Source organism: Falco rusticolus, chromosome 2 (assembly GCF_015220075.1).
Source record: "Falco rusticolus isolate bFalRus1 chromosome 2, bFalRus1.pri, whole genome shotgun sequence".
NCBI lineage: Eukaryota > Metazoa > Chordata > Aves > Falconiformes > Falconidae > Falco > Falco rusticolus.
Window position 1 is genome coordinate 116259625 of NC_051188.1, and position 16901 is coordinate 116276525.

The 16901-nt window shown below is 36.1% G+C and overlaps 1 protein-coding gene across 1 annotated transcript in view; it reads right to left on the reverse strand.

Annotated features, from left to right (window-relative positions):
* Positions 1-2343: 2343 nt before the first annotated feature.
* ARL13B (ADP ribosylation factor like GTPase 13B) overlaps positions 2344-16901 on the reverse strand; it is a 54177-nt gene continuing 39619 nt past the window's right edge. The window contains exons 8-12 of the mRNA XM_037378135.1: positions 11830-11918; positions 10476-10707; positions 9891-10007; positions 9327-9395; positions 2344-4420 (exon numbers count right to left, since the gene is read on the reverse strand). Coding sequence (XP_037234032.1) covers positions 4344-4420; positions 9327-9395; positions 9891-10007; positions 10476-10707; positions 11830-11918 — 584 coding nt within the window. The 3' untranslated portion in view covers positions 2344-4343. The remainder of the gene's footprint in view (positions 4421-9326; positions 9396-9890; positions 10008-10475; positions 10708-11829; positions 11919-16901) is intronic.

Here is a 16901-nt window from a genome sequence, read left to right on the forward strand (position 1 = left end):
TTTTGCAGTGGCAAATGCAAACACGGTGGGAAGACTGACCAAGCATCAGTTTGAGGTCTGCAAAGCTTATTACCTTCTGATGAAAAGTTTTATGTGTATGTATACATTTCAAAATCCTGAGTCTCCTTCTCTTCAGTCCCTCAGCCTATTATCTAGGTGCTTATCAGTGGATCACGATTTCAGTAGCATGGCTACCTTATCCAGACTCACCTGGCTTTGCTGGTCTTCACAAGTCTAATCCACGTACTTTGCTTGAAGTGAGGATTTGATTTCTTGTTACTCATCCTCTCCAAACTTTTTCCTTTCTCAGCCTTTCCACCATCCCAGCATTAAGAGATTCTGAAGTGATCTGAAATTCATATTCACCGGGGAATACACATAGATTGCTAATCGTTCCATGGTCTGCTTTTTTAAAATGTTCTGGAAAGCACAGATTTTGTTATTATAGAGCAATTGGCAAAGCAATCCTAAGAAAATACAGCTTATATGAACAGTAAGGGAAGAAAATAGGGAAAAAAAAAAAACCCAAACGCCACCACCAAACCCACCCACAAAAACCTTCACAAAACCACCAAACAAGGAAAAGATTCTTCTGTCCTAAGACAAACTTATCTCAAATTACACCTACTATTAAAATATTCCTTGGTCCATTTACAGATGCATCTACTGAAATAATGTGGGGTATGTTCTGTTCAAAATACTATAGTACTTGAAGTTCAATGAATTCCAGAAGCTAGGAAGCTAACAGGCAGTATGGCAAAGTTAGTGGGTGGCACCCTGAAGTTACAGTACTAAGCTTTCAACTAAAACACTGTCTTAGTGGAAAAAGTACCTTTCAAATGTTATTTAAAGGGGGAAAAAAAAAAAAAAAAAAAAAAAAAAAGAAAAGCCCATGCTGCTTGCTTTGTTGCTGCCCATCAATCTTTTTGAATGTGACATCATTATATCCAAACATAACTGTTCTAAGGAAATACACTGGTTTCTACTGGAGAACAAAATTGTCACGAGACCACTCCTGGCAACCTTATCTTAAATGTCATCTAAAGCAGCCAAACTGAGAAATCCATTTTTAAATGACAGACAGGCCTCCAGAGGATAGAATGATGGTTCTATGAGTTTCAAGGAAAGGATAATCACCACAGCCTTTATCACAGCCTGGGAAGTGAGAGATGACACAGGCTCAGAGCCTGTTTGTCGCGCGGGGGCTTCCACGACCCCACGGATACCTGGCAGGGTGATGGATGTGCCAGAGCGCTGCGGTTACATGTGCCTCGCGGGGCTCTCCGCGGGTGCTGGGCTGCTTCCACCTCCATCCTCGTCACCAGGGCTCACAAGAGGGCAATCAGAAAGCTGCCATCAGCTGCCTGTGGCAGGCACTTCTTCGAAAGCTTTCTAGTTCTCCATGAGGACAGCGAAATCGAAATCGAGATCTCACACGGTTATCGGAGAGCTTCCTCAGTCACGGTGCTTCTGGCTCACCTCCATGGGAGTGCCCCTCACCGTGCATCATTTACACAGAGACCACGTCACAGACGTGAAACTGAACATAACGGATATCAAATACACCTACTTTTTATAATACAATGATAGTTATTATTTTCTATTTGAAACCTTGAAATCTCTGAGTAAGGTCCTTCTGTGCAGTCTAGGTTTTGGCTAAAAAGACAATAACTTATTCTGAAGCACCAATTACCTTCTACATTAATTCAGCTCATGAAAATTACTATTCTTTAGAAGACACATTTAACTGACCTTTAAAATATTTTGTCCAAAATATATTTTAAGTGTTGCACATCGATAAGATGAACTTTTCTGCTTATGTAGAATATTCCTGTTCTTACCGCTCATGTATTTAAGTACAAATACTTAGCTGAATCTACTGGTCCATTTTGAAAGCGATCTTATTGAAAATGAGAAAGTATCAGAACCTAAAGAAATCTCCTGATTTGTGCAATTCCTTCTCAGCTTACAACTGTGCAACTTATTACCTATCAAATATTAAGTGCACTATCAAAGCACTTCATATGTATACACAACTTAGTGCCAATCTATCAATAAATTCTAAATTTGACCACAATGCAGTTGTAAAAATACACAAGGATTCCATCTAAGATCTCTGTTTTGTACATTTTAACAATGTAAATGAGACTTGCAGCCACCAAACACTTATGACCATAATTGTTTCCAAAACATTGGAAATTTATGATAATATGGCAAACACACTGATGCTGTGCATTAGTTTTATTCTACACATAAATGTCATATTGTGCAAATAAAAAGTCAAGGTAGTATAAATTACTGAAAAAACCTGTAGTAAATATAATAAACAAACTGTATGAAACATTTTTGAGTACATTGGTCACATACTGTTAAAATTTATTTTAAAAGCAGAAACAGAACTGATATGTGTCCACACACACAACACACGTTTCACATAAGGTATTGACATCTTACATTTCAGTTTCTCAAGTTTTGTTATCACAGCAGTTTTTAGTTTTATTTTTAATAAAGACTTCCATTAATTTATTTTAGGTAAGTATTAAAAGGGTAATACATTTCTAGAAACTGGAGCTGTAAAAATACAAGCCTGTGAAAGAGTTTTTAAGCCAAAAAATTTAAGTGGTATAGCTAAAAATAGTAAGATAGAGAATGCACACATAAACTTTTATGCGACCACACCTTCCACTTAATATCGTGTGTGTTTGAAGTGAAAACAACTAAATCCTGAGAATGAAACTGAACCATGTTACCCTATTAGAATACAACAAAAATACTCTCACGGTAAGTCACATACAAATTGTTTCATCCTTACACTAAACTAGCAGACTTCAAATATTCCTCTCCTCCCAATCCAAACTTAATATTCTTAAGACTGATTTTTTTTTTTTCCTCCACTCAAACATATTCTTAAAAAGAATCTTAATAATTTAATTTCCATTAATATGGCAGATGTTTATTTGTGCAACTCATTGCCATAAGGGGTATATGTCAAATATTTCTAACATCAAAAGTGCCGAACATACACATTGCATTAACATCTATGAAAATCATTTGGTAACACCATGTTGTGGAAGACTGAGTGAGTGACAGAAAACCATCAAGTACTGCTTCAAAAAATACTTTTGAAGGGGGGTTTCCTCCTTGCTGTGACCAAGTGGCACAACGATACGCCTTCACACAATATACCAACGGTTGTCTCCAAGGAAAGAGGAAAAAACATTTAAATAGGAATATAATCAATTGTAACCCTTGCTGTTTATGTATCACCTGTGTGTGATTTTTTTAAAGTAAAATCAACACATTACATGGAAGTATTATATAAGACCTTCAGACTCTGGGGTTTCTTTAGTTTTCAAGATCTTATATTTTAGTATTAGCAAGATTAAAAAATCCTGGAGCTTAGCTGCATACGGGTTGATTCAGTTTTTCATGAAAACTGATGACCAAGTTAGTGCAAAACTTTTACTATGAGCAATCTTCTCATATGACATAGTAGACAATACAATATTCAGCTCTGGTTTTGCAACTGAATTTATTACCTATGCCGAACTCAGTCAACAAAACAAAGAAAACAACACATAAGAAAAAACTTTCAGACAGTTCAAACAGCATTAATTCTGTATAAAACATTTTTATCTTCAACTTTCCTTTCTACCTTCCCCCTCCCTTCAGATTGCCAGAAATAGGACAAAAGCATTTGGTAGTGTAATCCCTCGTAAGAGGTATTGCTACTGTAAGAGAAATGTAAGACTCAGACATACTCTATTGGTATGCATTTGACTATCAGCTTTCTAATGCTTTCTAGATGTCATTTTATTGGTAGTAGGTATGCACATCCATTCAACTTCCAAATAATTTTATAAAAAGTTAGAAAAATATACTCAATATTTGTTGCATAACCTTTCTATATTCATCCTATCATAGAATCTTACAAAATGGTTTAGAATCATTTATAAGCTGCAAAAATACCAACGACTGTGCGGCACCTGGAGAAAGACCTTGGTGAGAACGTATAACCCAGTATTCTGTGATCTTGAAGGTATTTTTCTTCAGGTTTACAGCTATGTATTTTCACAAGTAAACCCAATAAATATCCAATACCATGTTCATATGAGCATCCATGGACTTGATCTCACGCTGAATCCTGAAGAAGAGCTGGTGTTGTGAAAAGTAAATGACAAAGTCTGATCAACCAAGCATGACAGAACGAACTCCATGTTTAATTGTCACCAAGTTGTTTTGCAACAAGCCGATAAAGTTATAATTTTAAAAAAATTCCTTCAAGGGAAAAAACGTTTCTGATATAATGTGTTCATGTTTTTTAAATGCTATTTGTGATCCAGTTAAGCAATGACATCATGGGTATCACTGTTGGGTCTTTGGCGTATAGGCAACGGGGGCAGAGGCTTTCCATAGAAATCTGTGTAAAAAATGCAAGAGAAGAAAAACACATCAATCTGTTATTTACTATCTCCCTTGCCTAAAGAATGTTGAAATAAGGTAAATTCTCGCTTCCTTAATGAAAGCTAGGTAGTCTACAAGTTTTGAGCTAATTCCTACAAGCAACTTACAGACATCGTGCTAGTCTGGAGGTGTATTGGCCAAAACAGGGCTTAACTACATTTTACTATACATGCATCAGCATTTGCGAGATCAAGCCCAAAGGTGATCTGTAAACATCCCTGAAAATAGGAAATGAGACATCCAAAGTGTACAAATAACAACTGAAAAAAATAAGTATCAGAATTTGAATGTTACTGTAGTCAAGTCTGCATTACAATAAAGGTTTAAGTACAGTAACACTACGCAGCATCCAAAATTTTGGGACCACTTATGCAAGGCATCTATCTTGAAAACCACACTACGTTTCTTAAAAACTATATTAAGAATTTTTAGATTCAAGTGCAACATTTCTTTCTGTCAATAAAGGAGTTTAAAGTAGTAAAATTGTTCAAGACAAAGTTATTAAGTACACCAGAAAAGAGTAACAACTATTCCCAAAAATTGTAATTGATTAAAAAAAATAAATAAATACAAAAACCACAAACCTATGCAGACTGCTACATGCAAAGCATTTCACAAGCAAAATAATATAATGAAAGATGGAAAAAGGAAAGAGGTAGAAATCAAGAAAAAATAGAAGCAGCTTTTTGAAGCATTCAAATCTCAATTTTGTTTATACTGACAACCTCTTCTCCAACAAAGCCTTGATGGCCTGCCAACACAAAATTCAGCTTTAACTAATCATAATTTTTCAAGACAAATATATTCCACTTGTTCTACATATGGAATAACTTCTGTTAAAATTGCATTCCTAAGCTAAAATTAACAAAAGCAAGTAAGTTGGATTGCATGACTCTAAGAATATGTGTATATGTCTGTAGGATCAAGGCTTTAGCTATCCTTACAGTTAATCAGTAAAATAATAACACTTCTGTATTATTGTTGTAGATCTTATGATTTTAATAGAGCTAATTCAGCATTGCAGCAGCATGTGAAAAGCAACAAAACTGCAACAAATGATTCTAGGGTAAATGAAAACCTGCACAATGGATGTTTTTATTAGTCAGTTCCTTGAGGTCTGGCAGACAATTTTGACTGTGTGTCCAATAATGAAAGAGGTTTATCATCCTCGCAAATGTATCCTCCAGTGACAAGAAATAGACACTCATTACCTAGTGTTGTGCTAGAATCATTAGCATGACTGGAAAAATTGCAGTCTTTAGTGAAAGTAAGTATATAATTAAAGATTTATATAATTGCCTCTACTGCCTGTTGACTCTGCCAAAGTATCAGACGTAATGTTCGCTGCTAAGAATGACACAAAAATGACTCAATATATATACCAAATAGCCTGCTCACCAACACTGAAATTTTTCAGTTTGCATATTAAATCATTAAGACAGATTTATGTCTCTGAGAACACCTCACATTAAAAAACAGACCTTTGGAGGTTATTCCAACCTCACACTACACTAATTGTATGTGTTTCATCAGCAAAGTATATCACATATCTGTGACACTTCCAAAAAAATAATTTTTAAGACTAACTGACAAAGACCTGTACTAGAATGCATGGGAATACTGACAGACACCTGTGTTTTTCCATGGACTAGCAGAAATCAACACTACAAAAAGTTGTATCTGCTTTGAAGCTTAAAGGGGGTTAGCTCACACTGAGGAGCTATCAAATGTTTCATCGACACACTCTTGGACATAGAGTTGGAGAACGCTCCTGAAAATAAGCTCTATGCATAACCAAAGCTCCTTAAACTTTTAGAAGCAGACTGTCAAAATACTTTTTTTCTTTCCTTGCCCTTATGGACACTAACAATTTTAATTGGAGTCCTGAGCATTCTACTGGAACTGAGGTTTTTCAGCCTGGTCTACACGAAAGGTAGATGCTCATTTGCCCCCCACGCAAGGATTTTTCAGCTCCTTGGCCAGTAACGGTTTGTCAAAGCATGTTGTTCAACAGGATGCAGTATTGCTATAGAAAACAACGTACTTCAGAGAATCCAAAAAACCCACAGAGAAGAAAGCCTTACTAAAGCCCCAGCTATAGGAACCAATAAACACCCTCCTGCCAAACTTTAAGCTTTCACTGCAAATTGTACCTTCAAATCATTTATATCAATTAATCATGAAACCTATAAGGAAACCAGGCTTTTTTATTTCACAAAGGTTGAATGGCTGAAAAAACTTCTAAAACCACGTTTAAAGTGAATTTTGGGCAAAGCAGGGAGGGGGCAGGAATTCAAACCTGATTTATTTCTTTGCTGAAGGGACAGCCAAAAGGAGTTGTTCTCTAAAAAATGGATCAAAGGCAGGCTCCGTTCGTTTTAGGAAACTCAAATGAGTTTCTAAGCAGGAGCAGGTTCTCCATCTACAAAATACGTAAAAACTCACTGAAAAACACTGTTGCGTGACAGAAAACGGGCAAGGACAGATGACAAGCTAAACTCAGTGCAAGATGGACTTGGTGGTTAAGGGTCGAACTCAATGATCTTACGGGTCATTTCTATGATTCTATGGCTCTCAGATGGTCTGAGTAAAAAAAAATAAGTGCTTTAAACAAAATAAGTAATTGATGTTCTTTGATATCAGGACTTAACTGAAGATTTGGCAATGCTGGACCATGCATTTGAAGAACTTTTTTCATTTATAAATAGTGATGCCTAATACATGTTTTCTTGCTTTCTGTATCTGTGTGAATCTTGCATCTCAAAATTCCTGAAAAAAACCAAATCTCTGCAAAAAGCAGGCGATGTCTTGAGTCAAGCTGCAAAGTTCTGAGCACTCCAAGTTTCCTCTGATCTCAATGGTTACACCTCTGGTCAAGAGATCATTTCCCTACAAACATCTTTTCCATTGTTAAGATTCCAAAACACTTTAATTATTGTCCTTATTTTACAAATTGACTACATCAACAAAGATCTCAGGTTACTAACTTACATACCTGAGAGTTGGCAACCTAGCTTATGCATTTTTTTCCCTCTTTGTCCCACCCATGTTCTTGCTAGAAAATGCAACACCTCCCTTAGGCACAGGCAAAAATTGAGTACCATCTCTTCCCTTTCTTCCCCTCCCTACCTCTTCATCTGGTTTTTCTTTCTTGTCGCCTTCTCATTATTTGCCTTTAAATAAAAAAGAGCAAGATGGTTTTATTATTAAGACTATAAATTACATTTTATGCACATGAATGACGTTCCTGTGAAAAATAAGTTTTTTAGGTTTTGGAGATCTTAATTCCCCTTTAAGCATCTTTTGATTCTTCGGCAGAGGAGCTCCATTTTCTGTTGCTTCAGAACTTCAGCAGGTATGTACATATGGTGCTGTACTACATGATAATAGCACAATCAATTCAAGTCAGGGTTAAGCTCAAGGATCATGACATCCACACTGAGCTCCTTTCTCTTTAAGTTCCTCAATTAACGTTCTCTTTGTTCAATTTGTGTGAGTGTTCCCATTGCTTTAGTTTGGTTATCTTTCTCTGGTATAACTCCAGATGTCTCCACATTCAATTGGCTTGTCAAGATTTGAAAAATAAAAATGTAATAAAAAGGCAGAAATTATCATTTAAAACTGAGAAAAAGATGCAATATGAGCATATGAAAAACAATCTTCCACGGTCTTCCAAAAATAGAAAACAGTCATTACTGCAGAAAGAAATTAAGAACCTGCCTGCTACATCTTGACATTTCCAGTTACTAAACTTATTTTTCCTATCAGTTTGTGAACTTCCAGGGACACTGGCTTTTCAGGTAAAGGAGCAGATCCCAAGCTTTATCATTGACAACTCTCCTTGCAGACCAATAACCTAGGGTTTCAGTTGGAAGTCTCGCTACTTCTGCAATCAAATTTATGTTGGGCTTTTCATCACAGCTGGGATCGCAGTCCCTCATTTGAAGTCACTAACGTGATGCACTTAATTTGGAAGTGCCCACATCTCTGTAGCTTTCCTTGCCAAAAGAAAACACCCCCAAATCAATGACAAAAAACTTACAGACTATGCTTTTAAAACCATACGGAGGCAGTACCAGTGGGGAGAAGAAATTTTAGACTATCTCAAGAGGCAAGACAGGGAGTCAGCCTACACACAGTGAATTCACCTGGATGGAGGCTATGGTTCACAGAACTACAGAAAAATACACGGGGCTCATTTGGGTTCAGTATTGTGATGTGATTGGCGCTTCCAGATCAGATCGTAAGATCAGTGTGGAAACAAACAGGCAGCACAGAACCAGCCTGGATGTGGAAAAGCCACTATGGATGGCAAATTAATAAGCCCTGCTGGATCTCTGCAGTCCTGCTTAGGTCTTTCTGCAGTATCCTCTCTGCTGAGTACCTCAGCCTTTTTCCAGTATCCAGCTAACACCACTCCTGTTCCCACTGCATCAGATAATGATGAATTGTCTACATATGGACAATGGAGATACACTTTGAAACTTCCATTTTGAATGCAAAATGTGTTTGGACTCTTAAAAGCAATTGATCCTGCTGCTCTTTGTTATGTGCCACATTATAATATTTAGTTGTATGCTGCTGTGCAAATAACTTCTGATCATTAATAGCTTCTGATATCCTGTGCCACTTCAAACTTTATAAGGGAATCTGACAGAACTTACTCTTTTTGGTAAAAAAAAGGAGTAAGACTTGAAAAATCAAAAAGGTGCTTTCTACTAAGCAAAAGTGTTAGCTTTTGGTCAATGAAAACTGGCATTAAGAAATTAAAAAAAAGGATGAAGGATGAAATGAATGTAGAAGTGAATGAACAATGGAGAATGCTATAAAAAAAGTAAAAAATCCAAAACATTTTAAATTACCAGCATGATGAGTTTCACCAAGAGGCTCAAGTTTTCGAAGTCTATTAAGTTTGGGAGTTCCCCAGCCAACTAAAGGAAAACAAAGACAGTCAAAACACGCCACGACTGCACTTGATTCTGATGAAATGTATGAAAGCCAGTTCTCTTTGGGAGAAATCAAAGCATTTAGAAATGCCAAAAGTATGTAATATATTGTATCTATGGTGAATAATTATTAAATACTTTAAAAATAAATGGAATTACCCTTAAAAACATTGATATTTTAATCACTTTTTCACCAGTCAGTAGGCAAGTTTCTGCCTTTTTTTTTTCTTTTCTTTTTTTTCTTCTTTTTTTTTTTGTGTGAAAACAGTAACATGTTCCCCCACAAGGACAGATCAAATTAATACTGCTGGAAGTTCATACTGTGAAGCGGGAAACTGCATCAAAGATTTCCTAGAGATTAAGTTTCAGTAGCATATCTCTGTATGAAGACCATTCCAGTTTCATCATTCACAAATGACTATTTTAAAGGATTAATAACCACAAATTGAGACATCTATTATTATTTGTTAGTAGACTTACCTGGTGGAAGAGCTGGTGGTGGTGTAGGATTTTTGGGAACAGTATCATCAGTATTAACAGGTTCTACTCTGTGGCCCCTTTTTAATTTTGGTTTTTTACTTTTTTTCTTACTGTTATCTATACCAAACAGAAATACAGCATTACATATCAGTTATATTCAGAGAATATCCTAGATCATCTTCTAATAGAATTTTTGGGGTGACATAAATCAGCTCAAACTTATATACAAAATTATGTGAAATGTAAAATCTGCACATCATTTTACTATAGAAAATAAACTGTAAGCATAAAATATATGCAAACTCTACATTTTAATCAAGAAATTCAACTTAGCTTGGTACTGATGGGAAGTGGACCGCATATTTTATTATAATAAAAATGTACCTAGTTTCAGCTACAGTATCAGTCTCACCAACAAGCATGCCCTTTTTTTATACAGGTCTTCCAATACAGTGCCCTAATGGTGTATTTTTATGTTTTCAACAGTTTAAATTAACATGTGGTATCATGGAAAATAACACAGACAGAAGGAAGAACTATGTGAAAAGTAACATTAAATGACGAATTCAAAGGAAGCAGTTTTACCTGAGTCAAGGCATTCTGAGGCTTGCTGCTCACTCTCTTCTTCGTGCTGCAAAAGTTGTGTAGTTGTAGAATTGCATGTTTCTAGTCTACTATCATTTGTGATTTGGCTGCTGCTACTTGATAAGTGCTGGGCATCCATTTGTTCCTGCTCTGTTTGTGATTTCAAGAGACTTGTAGCCTTTTCAGTCTCCAACCTTTGCCGCTTCTTTTCTTTTTCAATTTGTTTTTCATTCTAAGAAAAAAGATACTTTTTTTAACACCCTCTAATGCTGTAAAATGACTGATAAGACAGGAAGGTAGTTTTAAAAATCAAAATGTTCCTAAAATATTTTTCTGTCCCACATCTAGCATAGAAAACATTTACAAATAAGTAAAGAAATCAAATTGCCAGTATCCTGTCCAGAGGAAGAAAGTCCTGAGCAAAAGGTTAGAAAACTCCTAATTTCCTCCTTTTTTTTTTTTTTTCTTTTTTAATATTTTAGTTAAAACACAATACACATGCACAGAACTTAAATAGCCAGAAAGTGCTACCATGATTTGGAGAAACACTGACTGAGTCATATGGACCCAATGACAGGCTGCTTCACAGGTTCTACATCACTAAATCACAGTCTCTGCAATGCCTATACTTACACCCTTCTCTTCTTACTCTGTATGTTGTTATAAAGTGTATTATTGTGCATGTAGCTGACTTTACAAGATGTATGGATATGGGCACTTTTGTCCTGGAGAGAAGCATATGTTTGAATTACTTACTGAAAAAGTCTCTGAGAGTTTATGTGTTTCTTGAGACTGTGTTACCTCAAGTCAACCGAATAAAAAAAATACGGTACAATAAATAAGAACTACCTGAATTCAGAAACACAGGTTAAGGAAACTATATATTATATACTAATATGCTTTTCTTCTTTCAAAACTAAGAAAACTTCTCAATTGTCTCATGTTTTCAACAGAAAACAGGTTATGCTCAGAAATCTAGTCATAGTAGTCAGAAAGATTTTATATGGCTCACTACCTCAGTAAAACGCTTCACAAGAAGCTAATACTTTGAATATTTTTCACTCCTGAATATCCAATAGTTTAATTAGGAAATGTGTTCAGTCATCTGTTCACAATACCTTTATTCGACCATGTCTACGAAACTTTTTGACCCCAAATCAAAAATAGGGAACATTCTTAACATGAAAGCATTGATTGAATGCAAACAAACAAGACTGACGAGATAAAAAAGAAGAAGACAAAAGTGCATACAGACTTAGAATAATTCTCTTAAATGAACCACTTTTCTCATTACCTCTCAGAAATCTTTTAGTGGTAGCTCTAAACCAATCCAGATTTCCACATATTCCCATACCTCAGAGATGACAGCAGCTATAGGCTGGAAAGGGTTTTCAGAGTTCCCAGGCTCAGGATCTTCCTCATCAGGTACATTTCTTCCTTCTTCTCTTTCCCTTTGTCATTGTTGTTGGGTTTATGTTGTTGTTGTTGTTTTAATGTTTGGGGGGGGGGGGGGGGGGGGGGAAGATGAACAAAGAATTATGAAGAAGCCAAGCCATAAACTTTACACGCTAGAGAAATACTTATTAGGCCATCTAACATCCTCTGGTTTATGCCAACTGAGTTTTACAATATGCTTCTGTATTTTGAAAAAACATTCTACAGAAATCACCCTGACAAGCTAACATCAATAAAGCATGAGTATATGTCATGGCAGAGGTAGAAACCGCTGCTACTTGACAGAAGATTCAATCAGCACTTGGGAAGTAGAAGCAGTTTTGGAGGACAGGATACGTGACAGAATACTTCTGTAACTGGAAGGGTATGATTGTTCAACAGCATGCTGAAATTGTCATGCTGAAATTTTCACAGTGGTAATCTTTTATAACAATTTTTTCAAGGTAGTCAATCATTAACAAAAACAAACCAAAACAAAATACAAAAAAACCCCACAACTATGTGGTGGGAAAACAGACTATGTAAAACCTATTCTTCTATTTTTAACACACCTCCATTTCTCATAATTCTAGATCTTTCTTAATACACATAATGGAGAACTGCTACCAAAGCATTCAGTTTATGTGGTAGCAGATAGGGAATTCATATTTGCTTCAACTAGGCTCAGAAAAGTTCAGAAAGACACACAATGCTCAGTATACTGCTGTTGCACTAGTAGGTTTTTAGGTACCAGACCTTTATGCAAGAAATATTCAACTCCTGTGTATTAAATAGTATACCATTAATAAATTATATGCTCATCAAACACTTTTCATCAATCGCTCTGATAGCACTGGTGCATAGGAATCACTGTTACACCTGCTTTACAACTGCAAGCACTGAGAGAGGAAATAACTCTGTTGTTCAGAGGCACAGAGGGGAATGAAAGGGAGGTCACCGACGTACCCAGGAAACCATGCTACTTGGAAGGAACAGCCAGTGCTGCGTTAAAATTTACTGGCACTACCTCTCTGGTTTGCCATTTGGAACAAGATGTTTGCTATGAATGTATTATGGAGGAAATGCACTTTGAGAAAACATTCAGGGAAGCAAACCTGAACAATAAGCAGTCTGGGGAATTATTAAAGCACAGAATGAAACAGAATTACAATTGAATACAGATTAACCTGTTTCTTACAGTGAGGAATCGATGCAAAACAGCAAAATGAGAATTTAATGCCATCTCTTCTATGTGAGACATGCCCTCAGCTACAGGTAAAACCAGCAAGAAGCTACAAGCTAGCTTTCCTCTAAGACACAAGAAGTTTAGCAAAACTTTGAAGCCTTTAATCTAATTCAGACCCAATCCATTCTTCCAGTGAACAAATACAATCAAGATCATGGAACAGGAGCAGAATATATGGAAAATGCCCACAATCACTAGACAACCTCTGAGAGCCTGTTCGAAGCCAGTGCTCCTCACTACGCCTCTCAACACGGCATAAACCCAACACAGTCCAACATGGTCAGAGCGTTTTGTCGATGCAGAGACATCTGGCAGACTAACAGCGCATGAATTTTTTATAAGTTGTGAAATATGTATGAAGAATGTGTCAGATTCCAGGTGTTTAAAATGTGCTTAAGCAATGTACTTGCTGAAGTAAACCAAACGGGCATGAGCACAAGCCAAGACACTTCACAGCAGCTGCACAGTCACTTCCCACAGTAACTGAGACTCGCAAATCTCTGCGTATATAGGGCACACAGGGGGACAGGAGCGATCAGCAATTTTTTTAAGAATGCCTTGCTAAAACGTTTCACTTCACTCTCTAACAGGAATCATGGTGGGCTGCTGATGACCACGAAGGGCTGTGAAGGGAAGAAATATATTGCTTTGTCCTGCTTCTCCTCCCTGCATCGTCTTAAAGTCTCTCCATGCCTTACCTGCTGGATATCCTGAAGTTCATAAGCATAGTGTTGAATAAAGTTTCACATCTAGTCTTTGATATTCACATATGGTTTACAAAGTCTACCTTAATAAGTTTATTTTAGACGTACTTGAAGGTGACCTAAGATTAAATGCCAGGACTTAATTTTTTGGTTAGCCTCTTGTAAACTTATATTAGCAAGGGCAAATTTATTCAACTACCGCCTTGCAATTCTCATTCATGGTACACTTCCAGCACAGAGCAAATAAAATAAGGGGGTGAACCAGGCAAAAACTTGTAGGTCTTAATTAACGAAAGGATCTAGCACTCAGGTCTGTACTTCTAATATGGATGCTCTTGGCTCAGAAGTTTTAAATTCTTTATACAGGAATGAATCAAATATCTTGGAGGAAGGGGAGGTAGGAGAAATTACAGAGACAATACCTTTCTTCTCGTATCCTTCTCACGCGCTCAGCTCGTTCTAGTTTCTTTGTTCTTCGTACGCTTTTGTTCTGTAGTGTCTCTTTGGATGCGCTCATTTAAGGCATCAAAATCTTTTGCTATGATATGTAATAGCCAATATAACCCTTTTTATTGATTTATCAATTTTTTTTCCCACAAGCCCATGATAGCTGAGCAAGGTTCCTGCAAATTTAAGGAGAGAGAGTGGAATTTTTTTGCAGTTCAGAACACATTCCTTGACTGAAAACAAGAATTCAGCCAAACAACTACTTTTTACTGTGAAGCTTGCAAAACTCTGAGAAGTAGGGGAAATAAATTTGCATTTAGGTATTCTATAAATTTAGGTGCTTTTTTTGCCAATATACAATCACATTAGTTCTACCAATTCCATTATTTCCAGTGTGATTTAAAAAATACCTCGAATACTGCACAGAAAACCATGTTTGCATGTCTTTCTCTAGACATATACATACACACCATTCCATATACACACAGCTGTAACATATATAACTGCTATGTGTATATATGTATATTTACAAACCTGTTTCTATACACATCCATATCTATGTGTCTATATAGAAATATAACTTATCAACCCCAAATATGTATGTTCTGTTTTGCTGCTGGTTTATAGATAGTCCATGTTATATTTATGTAGTAAAATGGAAAAAAACAAGATGCAAGAGAATCAGCTTAGCTCCAGTTCATGAAAGAAATGTTCAACTTGTTCATAGCACTAAGGGGATAAATAAAATCCAGTGTGAATTTGTCATTAAAACTGTCAAACCCATTCTGTTTCTTAGATCAGAAGAGGTATTGTGGATAGGGGTGAAGCAAAATACTACACATGTTGACTGGACTGAAACTTCTATCATGATATTCTCATCAGTAAGAGAGAGAACCAGGATCTAGGCAAACCAGTTGGAAGATGGGTGGAAAAGCCAGTGCCAAATTAGTTTGGAATATGTTATCTAGCTTGGATGCAACAATTCAAGGAAGTGGATTGACTAGAATGATTTTTCTTACTGTGCTCCTTTCGATTCAAACAAAACTGGTTATGAAAATGTATCTGGTAAGAAAACATTGCAGGAACAGGAGTGGTTCTCTTGACGTGAAAAAGCTTCAAGAAGATACAATAATAGCCTTCAAAAACATAAGGCACAACTGCAAATAGGAAAAGATTAATTTGTTCCTCATGTTAATTGTCAGGAGGACAAGTATAATGGGCTTTAATGGAACAAAAGAAACATGTCTTGATTCTAGCTTAGAACACAGAATAGCAACTGAACAGATCCAGCTATGTGTTTGCCAGGAAGAAATGGTATTACCACACCTGATTGTGCTCAGGAGTGAAGGACAATTACAAAGACCTCTCTCCAATGTCAACACATATAAAATTCCCCTTTACCTCTTCATTTGACAAGCATTTAAGTGGTACCATAGTCAGATATGGTATGTACAATTTATAACAGAAAAAAATAATTCTGTCCTGTTATGTCCCCCCCAGTGCTAAACTGCTTTATCTATATATAATAAACATATCTTATATAGTAATATATATATTTATATAACATATTTCATATAATGTATATTTAATGTATATCTTAAATATACCTTTATTTTATAAAAATATATAGTTTGCATTTTTAATACATTCCTAATTTGTCTAAATTAAGGTTTAAATATGAGTGTTGTTCACTATGGAATGCCACAATACTCTAGCAGAACCTCATCAGGTGAAAATGTATAGGCAATAATACCTTGTTTCTCTCTGATAACTAAGATAAAACAATAGACAGCACTGGGGCAATTTTCTTCTTGGTTTGCACCAAGATTATTGTTGCTGTAGTTCAGTTGTAAAATACAGAAATTTAGAAATACAGAAAATACAGAGATATTAAAAAAGAAAGAGGAAAGTAATTCTCACTGACACTGTGTGACAGTGAGACAAATAGCTATCTGTGGGAAACAAAGATCCAGAAAAAAACTAATTAGACAAAAAACAGTTTTTGGTCCTTGCCTAATTTATATTTAAATCTTGTTTCACAAGACCCCTGTTTAAACTCACCCCATGAGTCATCATGTTGAAACAACTTGGGACCATGTTTACCTTTCATCAGCCCAGTAAAGAAGCTGCCCATTGAGTAGGTAAGACTCTCAGCTGATTTCAGCTAAAATGACTTAAGAATACGTGATCTAGTTTCTTTGTTGATTACACCCAAGATACAAATGGACAACTAGAACAGCATTTTACTGGAAAATGGCACAAATTAAATAATTCTAAAGTATTGGGGAAATACACTAGAATCTTACAGGTCTTTCACATTGATGCTGCTTTTCAAGAAATATTTATGTCACAGAAGTCCCTTGGGAAAACAAAATGGCAAACTCGCAATTGTTATTTTTATGATAGCTACATATGCGTAGTGCAAAGTCCACTGACTGAAGAAAAGCATTCAAGAGTCATGACATAATCACTATAGCAGAGCTATGCCCTGCTATAACTCAGCTTTCTAGAGAAAATAGCAGCACTATGTATTACCCTACAACTCTCCCTAGGGAATTAAGTGTATTTTGAAATTTTAAAAACCAAATACCAGCT